General features: G+C 49.1%; 1 protein-coding gene across 1 annotated transcript in view; it reads left to right on the top strand.

Annotated features, from left to right (window-relative positions):
- Positions 1–7,819: 7,819 nt before the first annotated feature.
- The window catches only part of NPAS2 (neuronal PAS domain protein 2), a gene marked incomplete at both ends in the record, with an annotated part of 109,010 nt that continues 104,746 nt past the window's right edge, over positions 7,820–12,083 (top strand). Inside the window, one exon of the mRNA XM_080363320.1 lies at positions 7,820–8,124. Within this exon, the coding sequence (XP_080219446.1) occupies positions 7,820–8,124 (305 nt within the window). The remainder of the gene's footprint in view (positions 8,125–12,083) is intronic.

Genomic DNA, 12,083 nt, shown 5'->3' on the forward strand with positions numbered 1-12,083 from the left:
TTCCCTCCTGCAACGCTCTGTGCAAGCAGAATAGCACAGCCTCTGCTAGCAGCCGTGTCTGAATGCAACCTGCCTTAACAACAGAGGCCAAATACACCTTCCAAGTTTTTACAGCCAAAGCTCTGACTTCGCAAAAGCAACAGAACACCTCACCTGATTTTGCATTAGTGAAATTGTGTTTGAGGGGGTTGTTTGTATTTTGATGCCTTCCTGTGGTGCTCACAATGAAATCAGAATCATGTTTGCATTAATATCAGTGAGGGGAGCTGACAGCCACAAAAAACAAAGAACAGTCCATGAAGCAGCCCATTTTCATTGACAACACAGAATGGAAATGATCTATATCAAAGGAAAAATGTTTTCTGGATTGTTTTCTTTTTAACTATATGACTATGCTCAAACTAAGTTTAAAACAGCAAAGTAAATTGTTTTTACATGCATGATTTAATTCGCTAGGGTATTCGTTTTTTTCATTGTCACCGAGAACTTAGTGTCTGTTTGGACAGGGGTGAACACGTTGCAGAACACTCCTAGTGCCTCATTGACACCTAGTGCCTACTGACTGCTGCAGCTTAAGCAACACCAGTCAAAACACTGAGAGACAATGAAGAAATGAACCTGATTTGGTGGTGGTGGTTTGTTTTCTTTTGTTTGTTTGTTTTGGTTTTTTTTAAGTCAAGATCAACGTATTTTTAAAATATGACAATAAGGTACCTGGTCAAATGCACTAAGAGGAAATTCGGTGTCCTGAATTTGTTCAGGAGGTCAGAATCAATGGTCCTCATAGCCCCTTCTCATATGTAGAGCTGTATAAGAGAACATAATGAGAAAGATCTGAGCACATGTGCTGCAAACATCCTGGAATAAAACCTTCTGAGCTGATTTTTTTTAAGTGAAGCAGCTAAATTCAGGTTTACACATTGTCTTGGTTGCTTACTGCTTCGAATAATGAATGGCAGAACTGCATTTGTGAGGGCAGATCCATATAAGCCTGAGTTTTAAGATTGTTTATATTTCCTCCGTTATTTACTTTCATATTTCAATTTCCCATAGTTTTACTAAAGTATGTTATTAGTAATAATAGCATAATACGCTTAAGGTAGGTGCAAGACTGGAGTGACGTGCAGAATCATGGCAAGCTGAGATTTTGAAAGAGCGAGTGTGTGGTATAAGTAGCATAACTCCAAGACTGTGTGCAAAAACATTACTCGGGTCAGGGGGAAGAAAAGAGGGAGCAATAATTAGCAAAGAATTAGCAAATAATTTGGAAACCTGTGCAGAATCCTGAAAGTAAAGATGAACTCCAGGTGTAACCCATTTCCTGCAGACGTCAGCAGAGAAGGTGATCAGGATGCCTGTTGTAAGGAGAGAAGCAATGGTTCATTACACCTTTTCTACTGCTCATCAAGTGTTTCTGAAAGAGGTAGAAGGTCTCTGTGAAATGGGCCAGAAATCAAAATATTTGTACAGATCCATAGGGTTTATGTCTTGCCAAAAAAATATTACAGCAGAAAATATTACAGCAGTCCAACATTGTTGCAGTTGTTTTTCTCAGTCAAGGTAAAGCTGAAGATGCTGTATTTGCCTTCAGACTTCTCCCAGCCGTTCTTAATTCAGCTGTGACACTACAGTCCTTTATTATTTGCTGGCTCAGGTTGCCCAGAGAGGTGGTAGATGCCCCATCCCTGGAGACATTCCAGGCCAGGCTGGATGGGGCAACCTGATCTAGTTGCAGATGTCCCTGCTCATTGCATTGGACTAGAAGAGCTTTGGAGGTCCCTTCCAACCCACCCCATTCTATGATTCTATGATTATCTTGTGTTGTACTGGGACTTCCAGAGAAAAGTAGCAGATGCTATACTCCTGGGTCTAAGTCTGAATTTGATGTTCTTGAACAGCTCCCAAGGCTGAACAAGCTCTCTCAGCCTGATTTCAGACCAGAGCCTTTCTCTCAGTTACAGCCTCACCATAATTCCTTATTCCAATTAATCGGTGCAGCCCCACTGAAACCAGACTTTGTCACAAGATGTATTCCCATCCTGCTGCAAGAGAAGGAAAAGTATTGTATGGACCAAGAGGTGCACTGGCACAAAGGCCACTGTCAACCAGAGGAGAAGTGGATCATCTTCTCTTTCCCACACGAGAAAGGATTATTTCCACAGCCTTGAGCTCGCCAGGCTGACAAACACACAGAGTACACTTTGTGGCAATTGAGCGCATATGTATAGCTCATGGTTCGGAACAGTTCTGCTTCAGGGGAAGGCTGTAAATGCTCAGCCACAAGATGCCAGGCAGTGGTAGGCCTCAGGGCTTTCTGGACACCCAGTAGCCATTTTAGCCCTTCCAGACATGAAGTCTACTCAGTGTTTAGTCACTAATTTTGCAACCCCTCCCTTTTTTCTCCTTACTCTGTGCATTAACCACTTAAAGAAAACCTGCAAACTCTTTTGTGAATAAGCTGGCAAAGTCAAACCTTTGGGTAGGTTGTACACATGACTAAGTTCTTCCATTAAAACCCTGGCAATTAATATATTTTTGCTTTAAAATAGATCAGACTAAGTTAAGCTCAAATCAGCAAATTTGTTCTGTTATTGTAGTAACTATACAGAAAAACAGGAAGCTTGGTTTTCTAGCTAAAGAGATCCTGAAGACCTATCAGATACCTTACTCCAATGCTTGGAGCAGCACTAGTAGGATGCATCTCAAGTCCATGTCTCTGTGACATCTCTCTGCCATTCCCTGATACAAAGGCTGAGCTGCTGCTTGATAAGTATGCTCTACATCTCCTTCAGGAAGCTGTAATCTGCAGAACGAAAAATAACGCTGATCCTCTGAAGACTGCTCCTCTCCGCAGAAATTTCTGCCAAAATTAGTTACAGAAGTGTGTTACCCAAAGAAGGAGCTCCCCATATGGGTCCCCATGCTCCCGTGCTAACCTCCACCAGACAGCCCAGCTGGAAATCAGTGCAGAGCTCCCAGCAACCATGGCTGGTGCAACTCCTTGGACTAACAGGAGCCACTAGATTTATTTGCCATGTATTTGTCCCTGTTGCTCCCTCATTCAGCATGGACAGTAAGGAAACAAGCGGCCCAAGGTCTGTCCTGCCCCCTAATTAATAATCAAATCAATCCTTTTCCATTTCTTTCTTACTCACTCTAAAACTTTAGAGAATAGCTTGGTATTCAGTATGATTTGATCTGCAATTTGGCCCTTAATTCTTTTCCATCATACCCCTCTCTCCCATAGTACCATTCCTGACTTTTGCACCATTGTTGCCACTTAGGTTGATTAGAGGATGATTATTTGGGGTACCTCTTTTTACTTCTGCACAAACACTAATTCAATTTAAATTAAGGGCTGCAAATCACATCTTATTTCCTCACAACCTGTACTTGTGTCTGTTAAAGGTTCGAAGCATTGATCTTGCACAGGTAATGCCTATGCTTCCAGGTTGTGGTAGCCAGGCTCGGACTCTGGACCCACGTGATGTCCAAGTGTCGCAGGTTAACACGAGCTAGCAACTCAGAACCATGATATCTACTCACTCACTTCTCCCTCCCACCCTAAAATAGGGGAGAGAATCAAAAGAGAAGGGAGAAATTAATAGATTGAGATAAACAGAGTTTAATAGAATAACAAAATAACACTAATATACTACTACTACTGTATGTATAAAATGGAAATAGAATATAAAATAAAAGATACTCAATGCAATTGCTCACAAACTCCATCCGCATCAAGCAGCCAGTTCCAGGAAGAGAGAGAGCACCCTGATCCTGAACTAGAGGATCCGATCCTCATCCAGTCCCAGAGGAAGAGAAAAAAACGCAGAACACCCCAGGAGGCCTCTGCAAAACAGCAGGATGGCAAAAAGCCGAACTAAAGAGAGCTCCCAAATGGAATCCCACTGAAACAGAGCAGAAGCAGAACAGGTCTCCATCTACATCCTCCTTGCCAGAAAATCCCAACTCTCCTTAAATATGAAGGATGATGCTAATGGCATGGAATATTCTTATTGATCAGTCTGGATGTCAGTCAAGGTCTGTGCCATTTTTGCTGCCCTTCCCAGCTGCCTCACACCTGTGGGCAGAGCTCAGAAAAGTCCTTGGTTCCCAGACAACAACAATTAAAAAAACATTAACTCTGTTCTGGGGTGTTATCTTCTTGTTCTCAAACTAAATCCAAACAATGACCATGCTAGCTATGAAAAAGAAAAGTTTCTAACTGCATAAAGAAAACTGATGCGCTTTCAGTCAAATCAGTGCACCAAGATAGTTCCCTTGCTGAGGGTTACATCACGCAGCAGTGGTGGCACCACATGATCCGAATCCCTGGCAGCGAGAGAAAGCAAGCCAGCAGAACTAAACCCGGCATGTCCGGGCTGAACTCGCACCCAACCCCACATCCCTCCCCTGGGCTTGCCACAATGGAGCAGTGGGGTCCCGGGGGAGCCGCTGTCCTCTCCCGCTCTTCCCCTTGGCCCTCCACCCTGGGAGGCACCTAGCTTGTGGTTCATGGTCCATTGAAAACCCTGAAGCATCATTTCTGGGCCACAAAGGTTGGCCAGCCTATTCTAGTCGAAACAAAAGGGATTGCAGCTTTGGATCACAGGCTCTGGGTGTCTGAAAAATTACTTACTGATATTTCATGATTATAAAATGATTTTTTTTTTTTTTTTTTTTTTTTTTACATTAAGCACTGGGCTCCTGCCCTAAAGTTTATACATGTGGCATCTAGTGTAACCCATTGTCTAATTTCCAAACCAAACACAATATTGAGAGTATTGGGTTATTTTACATGTGTCACCAGGCCAAGAGAAAGGCTGTGTGTTTGGAACGGTTGGTGTTTCACAACGGGGCTCAGGTATGCGCTGGGAAAAGCCTGCCTTACCCACAGCGAATCTGCTGTTTGTTGTCCTAATTAAAGTTTGCACTGGTGACCTAGGGAATGAATGAAGAAAAAAAACCTTAAGCAGTCTCACTTCTTCACTTGTGCAATAGAGACCTTATAAATTCACAGGGAAAATGTTAAAACATGGCAGAGATGTAATTTGGTATATACGCCCCTGTGTCTTGCTGATTGCCTTTCTCAGTGTGGTATTTTCCTCAAGTTACTTGGTTTCCCACTTTTGAAAGCATGGGGTTGTTTAGGGTGCAGGGTTTTGGTAGGTTTTGGTAGGTTTTCAAAAGGACTGGAATATCAAATCATGTGGTATATATAATCCTGGGAAATTCCTGTTCTCTAACCTTACAAGGCTTGAAGATTTTATGCTATACTTCATTGTGCAACACAAGAAAAATACCTCATGAACAGAAATGTCTTTTATTCCACTCCCCATGTATCTGATGCTTTATTCCCTCAGGCACTTCTTGTTTGCCAAAGGATTGTTTAACCACTGTTTGACAATTTCCAAATGGGAAAAAAATGCTGGGTTTCATCCAAAGGAAGGGAGGAGCTTTTCAAAGTTTTGTATTTAATCTTTGTTAAAAGTAAACAACTTTACCCTTTCAACATTAGTCATGCCTGTTGTATAAAGTACAGCGTGAAACATTCAGCAAAAGAGCGTAAGGTTTTTCCATACTTCGTAATTATTAACATTCGCATTCGGGATTGAATCGGATCGAATAACCCAGCTGGATGCGGTGCACGGGGGGAGCTGTGCATGGCGGCGGGGTGACTGGGTGAGCTGGGTGGTGGGAGAAGCAACACGGCTCCTTGCTGGAGCCAGGTAGCAGGAGCAGCCTTCAGCCCACACGCTGCGCCCACACACGCACACCCCGCGTGGGCAGAGAGATCTCCGCTGGCTGGTGTTTTGCGAGGATTAACGCGTCTTTAAAAGGGAGCAGAATGGACCGGGGAAGATGGGGAAACAGCCCGTGCCACACCACACAAACTCTGCCGGCATAGAGTGGGGACAGAGCCTGCACCAGCTAAAGGGGCTTTTCCCTCCCCAGCAAATCTCTTCTCTGAGAAAAAAAAAAAGGCGACTATCCTAAAAATCAAATACACCATCCCAGAAGGAGACGCCTTTTGCGGGTAGAAGAGGTGTCTGCTCCAGGTGTTTCCTTGGCATAGCATTAGGCACAAGGGGGGCTGGCCGGGTTGAAGCAGCGGTGCCAGCAAGCCCCGGTGCGGAGGCGGTGCATGGACGGCAGCGGGCGGGGGGCAACAGCCGGCGGGAGGGGCTGTGGGGGAAGCGAAAATTTGGAGGCTGCGTGGATATCAGGGACCTGCGCCCCAAACGTGCCCACGCTCCTCGGCCATTTCTGCCCTTCTTGGAGGAGAAGGGACACCCCAAAACCCACTCGCTGCCGCCGTCAGAAGTCGGCAGGAATGCCCGGCAAGGCGAAAGCAAGCCTCCGAATCAACAGCTCCTCCCAAGCTCCAGCACACTTCCTTATCTCTCACTGGCCACTTTGCAGGAGGAGTATTAGGAAAAAAAAAAAAAAGAAAGAAGAAGCAAAGTGGGGAATAAAAAGAATGACCTACTTTGCAACAAGGGAAAAAAAAAAAAAAAGCGCTGTCAAGGTTTTGCTCTAATTGCCGGTGCGCGTTGCATAACCAAATCGGGAGCTCCCGCCTGTGCCCGGGGAGGCCGGGAACCTGCCCCGAGGCAGCCCGGTGCCGTGTCCCGTTCCCGCTCGGCCCCTGCCACCACCGCCGCCCGGGGGAGCGGACAGGGTCACTCCCCGGGCCCGGGACAATGCGGGGAGGGTGTCCCCAGCCCGCCGAGCGAAGCTGGGCAGAACCTGATCCCGCCGGGGAGCCCCGGGAACCGGCGGCGGGGCACCTGAGCGCAGCCCTGCCCGGTGGGGACGGCGGCACCGTGGCCGGATAACGTGGCGTGGCGGCGGGTCCCGGGGTCAGGCTACAGGGGCGGCCGCCGGTGCAGCGCTGGGATGTCGCTAAAGACATATGTAAACGCAGGCTCGCTGGGGTTTGCTCGGGGCGTTGTGAATCCATCCTTGATGCGGGGCTGGCATTTTGGTAGAGGTTTTTATTATTTTATTTTTCCTTGCTCCCCCTTTCGTTCTCTTTCCAGCTTCTCCTTTTCTTGGATCCTCGCCTGTCTCCTCCCACAGAATGAGAGAAAAAAAAAAAAAAAGGTCACGTATGTTTGGAAAAATATGTAGGTCAGTGGAACATTCCCTGCACTTGTGCACAGGGAGCCGGCGAGGGAGAGCTCCTCCGCAGCCCTCTCGCTACCCACCGCCCCAGCCCGGCCCTCCCGCAGCCCACCGCGGGGTGGGGGGAGGCGAGCACCGGGTTCCCTTTTCCTCCTCCCTGACCCATTTTGCGCGCCGGCCTCCGGTTTGGGCTCCCCCCACTCCGTCCCTGCCGGGGAAGGCGAGCGAGCGGCGGAGGAAGCCGGCGCGGGCGAGCCGCCGCCAGCCGCCGGGGCCGCGGCCGCTCATGGGCGAGGGGCGCGGAGCGCAGCCCCCCAGTGCCGCCGGCTGAGGGCGCGGGGCGACGGCCCTGCGGCGGGGGCAGGCGAGGGGAGGCGGCGGCGGCGGCCGGCGATGAAGGGCCGGCGGAGAGGAGGATGCCCCCGCCTCGCCCGCCGGGCTCTAACTTCGCGGAGAACTATCAACCCCGAAGCCCCCGCGCCCGCCCTGCCTCTCCCGGCCGCGCGTCCAACTTAATGCCCCAGCGGGAGCCCCAGCCAGCAGCCCCTCCGGCCCCCGGCCTCCTCCTCCCCCCGCAGCAGCCCGGGCTCCCGGCGGCCTCCCGCTGCCGGCGGAGCCCCTGGCCCCGGCGCGCGTGGGTCCCGCGGCGCCCGGGGCGGCGGCAGCGCGGCATGCGGCGGCCCCGCGCACCATGAGACACGACACCGGCACCAGCGGCAGGCAGGAGGCGGGCAGCGTCCCCGGCTCCTTGTCGGCGAGGAAGAGTTTGCCGGTTCCCGAGGCCGGCCTCCTGCGCGGCTGGAGCAGCGGCGGCCGCTGCCGCAGCGGCACCGGCAGGCATCGGAAAAGCGGCGGCGTCCAGCCCGGCGGCACAGGCAGCGGCACCGCCGGCACCGGCACCGGCGGCGGCTCCCGCGCCCAGGTGGCCACCGCGGACAGCAGCAGCAGCGGCGGCTGGGGCTTCCCCGCCGCGCTCCCGCAGCACCGGCACCCCAGGTAACGCGCGGCCCTGCGGCCCCGGCCCTCCTTCCGCCCCGCGGGGCGCCCACCCGCGGGCAGCCTGCGCGGGGGGGTGCCTGCTCGCGCTTCCCCCCCTCCCGCGCCGCCCACGCAGGACGCCCGCCCACGCGTGAACCCCCTCGCGGCGGCGATCGGGGTCAGCTCCCCTCCCTCCCCGGTGCTCCCACGCCCCGCAGGGGTGGCGGAGGTGCCCGGCGGTGCAGGGTGGCATCGCCTCTGCCGCGGGAAAGTTTCCGTGGGGATTGCGCCATGTGCGGCGCGTCTGCCCCGGCCGGGCTGGCCCCTGCCTTTGGAAAAATTAAATACCCCCCGTTTTGTTCCCCATCCCATCTCGGCATGGTTGGCGGTTTCTTGACGTTGAGGGTTCATTTAGGCTGGACTGGCACAGGGGCAGTGACGTGGCCGGTCGAGGAGAACTTCCAGTGAGACCAGTGGGATATCTGAATGGGAGAGGGTTCCGAGTGGGAGCCGCGGGTGTGTGATGTGCCGTGGAGCCCCGCTGCTGCTGCAGCCCCGCACCGCGATCCCGCGTGTTTGCCTTCCTTCAGTGTGCAGAACGGGGCGGGAGGGGGGGGACACACACGTTAAATCCACGGCTGAGTGGCAGCACAGGACTTAATTCAACAAGAGTTGTGCAGTGGTGTTTCTCCTCGATGGTCACCAGCCTGATTTGTCAATTAACAAGCACGTTCATCCAGAAACTTTCCTCCGTACTCCTTAACTGTCTACAGGATGGCAGTTTACTTTCACTCGAGTGACTCAGAAATAATTAGTGGTTATAAGCGTTACAGGCAGCAGAGGAACTTGAAGATTTTCACGGTGCTAAATCTCCAGAAGGGCTGTGGGGTTCCCTTGGACAGGCACGGCTGACCTAAGCATGCAGCTCAACAAGTGGTCGCTTCTTGAAGTGGAAAATTCGCACTCTCTCACCCAGGTGTGAAATGTTAATCTGTATCCCACCACGGGTTTACTTTGTTTGGTGATACCAAATAATTAGTGGTCACAGTTTCCAGACCAAGCCAGCTGATCTGTGTCTGATTCTGAGAGCTGTTGGCTGGCAGAGGGCCCAATCCTGCATACACATCTGTAGATTAATCTCCACAGGACTTGCTCTGTAGGGATGGCCTGGAAACAGTAGTATTTGGAGAATATAATTGCCAAACTGTGCACTGTCTCACTGAACATGTGAAAACAAAGGTTTTCCAGAACTGGGTATCTGAGACCAGGGTGATTCCCCAAGCTGGCACCACTTCTGTGCCCCACATCGATGCCTGGAGACAGCAGGTTTGCCTAAAATTGCTTTCCCTCCTGAATAAAAGGTGCCACCCCGCACATGTGCAGGATTGAACACACAGACTAGACTTTGCAGAATTACAACTATTACCCCGTTTTCTAGAATAGAGCATACGAGAGCACTTGAAGAAGTTGTTGTTTCATCATAGACAGTAATGTTGTCTACAGTTAAAATCATCTAGTGCTTTCCAGTACAGTGCTCTGCTTTCAGGTGCTTGTGTGTTTGCTAAGCTTAAAACTAGGCTGACATTTTCCAGGTTGAGTGTTTGCTCTCCTTGGGACGTTTCAGATGAAATGGTTCAGCTATTTCCGAGAACGTGGTTAGAGGGAAATGTATTCTTTGGCCACGTATCTGATGAAGATGGTTTAGGTGCACATCACCCTGCATTAGGAGACCTTGATCTTTCTTTTTCTGTGAATCTGTGTTTTTTGACCCTGTTGAGAAACACTTTCATTAAGGCTGTTGTATTCTTGTGGCTTCGTGTTTAGAGCCGGAAAAAGATACTTGGCTTGGAATCAGTCTTGTGATAGGGGTGTGCCTTATGTTGAGACTATGAAAAGCTTCCAGAATTTGTCTTGCTTATCATTTTGTCACAATGCTCAGGTGGTGCGTGTGCTCAGTGGAGGAATGTTGAGGGCTTGACCATTGCACTCACTCACTGAAGATGCTCTAAGCACGGATTACGCTGAACACCCCAGCGTTGTTAGGAGCTGAGCAACTTCTTGTCTTCCTGGGAAGAATGAGAGTGCTCCAGTGGGTGGCTGAAAGGCTGAGTGGATTTTCTCCCACAGTTATTCTTCCCAGATGCTACTGCTGTGGTGAGCACCAAAAGGAGGGAGCACTGAAGGCTGTCTTGGCTGTGTCTTTGGTGGCAGATTGTGTCTGCTGATGTGGAGGCAGGGTGGAGAAGGAAACTGCTTGATTCACATGCATAGTGAGAAGAAATGGTGGAACCAGAGTGGAGAAGATGTGTTGTTGGTGGAGGCATGGGGAAAGTGAACAGAAGGAACATTGTATTAAGGTGAAGGACTTGATGTGGTCATAGATGATAAATCTTGGGAACAAGGTGCAGGGAATTGTAGGTAGAAATGGAAAATCCAGACCAAAAAAAGGAATGGCTGGCAGAAAAAGGTAATGAGAGAGTTGTGATGGAGAGGGACAGGAGATCTGAGCCTACAAAAGCAATGGTTTCCAGTCGTTCAATGATCAGGTCACAGTACTACTGCTTTTTCATACTTCTCATCTTCCTCTTCACACAACCTACTGTGTTCTTTAGCCCCTGCCTCCACTTCTTTGCCCCTCCCCTGATCCCCTCACAGAAATTATTGCTGTCTCCTTGCCACAAGGACCAACTGTTGTTGCTCCAGTCACAGACCTTGGACCTAGAGGGGAGCTATCTCCATTGTAGAGCCCAGGCTTTGGAGTCATGCTGACCCCATGTGTTTGTTCTCCTCCTTATCCTGTACCCCACCATCAGACAGCACCCCAAGGAGCAGGACTTGGCACCAGGGCCAGTCTTAGGCCTCCACCATGGTGTCTGCCCATCTTCTCCTAGCACTCACTAGGTTTGCCATGGGCAGCATAGTAACTTTGCCCCAGTGAAGTCTCATGCTAGCTTTTTTATGCTTTTTTTTGCATTGTAATACATTCATACAGGGTAGGAAAATTAAGATAAAAAACTTATGGTTTTGATTCATAGCTCTAAATTATTTAAGGATAGGACATTTTGCACAGCAAACTTAATTTAAGTAATCATTGCCTATGCTCTACTGTAAGTTTTGAGCAATCAGATTACTTACATCACTATACAACTGACTACTGTAAATATCATACAGTTGAAAATGACAGCCAAGCGTGTGTTTTATGTGCAGTTCATTGCTTTTCTTTCTAAGCTGGACAGTATAGAATTTAAGTGACTTTCAGTTGTGTTTATAGTTTTGCTTTCAGGCTCTTAGGGCAGATGCACTTGAGTTGCAGATTTTGTAGTAGGATTTAAATAAAAAGCAGTCATTTTCTTAGATTTGGTTTAGCTTTCTGTTGATCCTTGATCTTATAAAAACTTGTTTTTGAAAAACTAGGCAAAGGCAGTGCTAATTTAATTCATCAGAAATCAGCATCAGCTCATCAACTGACTTTATGAGTCTGATTACTGGAGTCTGAAAGAGAAACACCATGTAGTAGTATTTAGCAGAATGCATAGCTGTTGGTGGATTTGTTTATGTAGCGGTGCTTTTGGTATTTCACAGCTTTTTGGGAGAGACTAAAGCCATTACTCTTTGTCATGACCAGCTATGGGCCAAACAGGATACATATATATATATATATATATATATATATATATATATATATATATACTAGTATATTGCCAGCTGAATTCAGAAATACAAGAGTTAGAGACAGGAAAGACATGGAGGAGAGAAGGGATGTGGTCCTGTGGACTTGTGTTCTGAGTAAGCAGCTAAGAAACTGCAGACCTGGTTTACTCTCCACTGTTTGCATTTATCTTTCAGTGGCTCAGGGATGACAGAGATCAGGCTGAGGGATTTGGGGGTACAGCTTTCTTGGACTTGTACACAAAAATTCAATGTGCATTTTGGGAGGTGGAGGGGTAAGTAATATTTTTTAACCTTCTCTTTCTGTG

Source organism: Nesoenas mayeri (genome assembly GCF_963082525.1).
Source record: "Nesoenas mayeri genome assembly, chromosome: 1".
Classification (NCBI taxonomy): Eukaryota; Metazoa; Chordata; class Aves; order Columbiformes; family Columbidae; genus Nesoenas; species Nesoenas mayeri.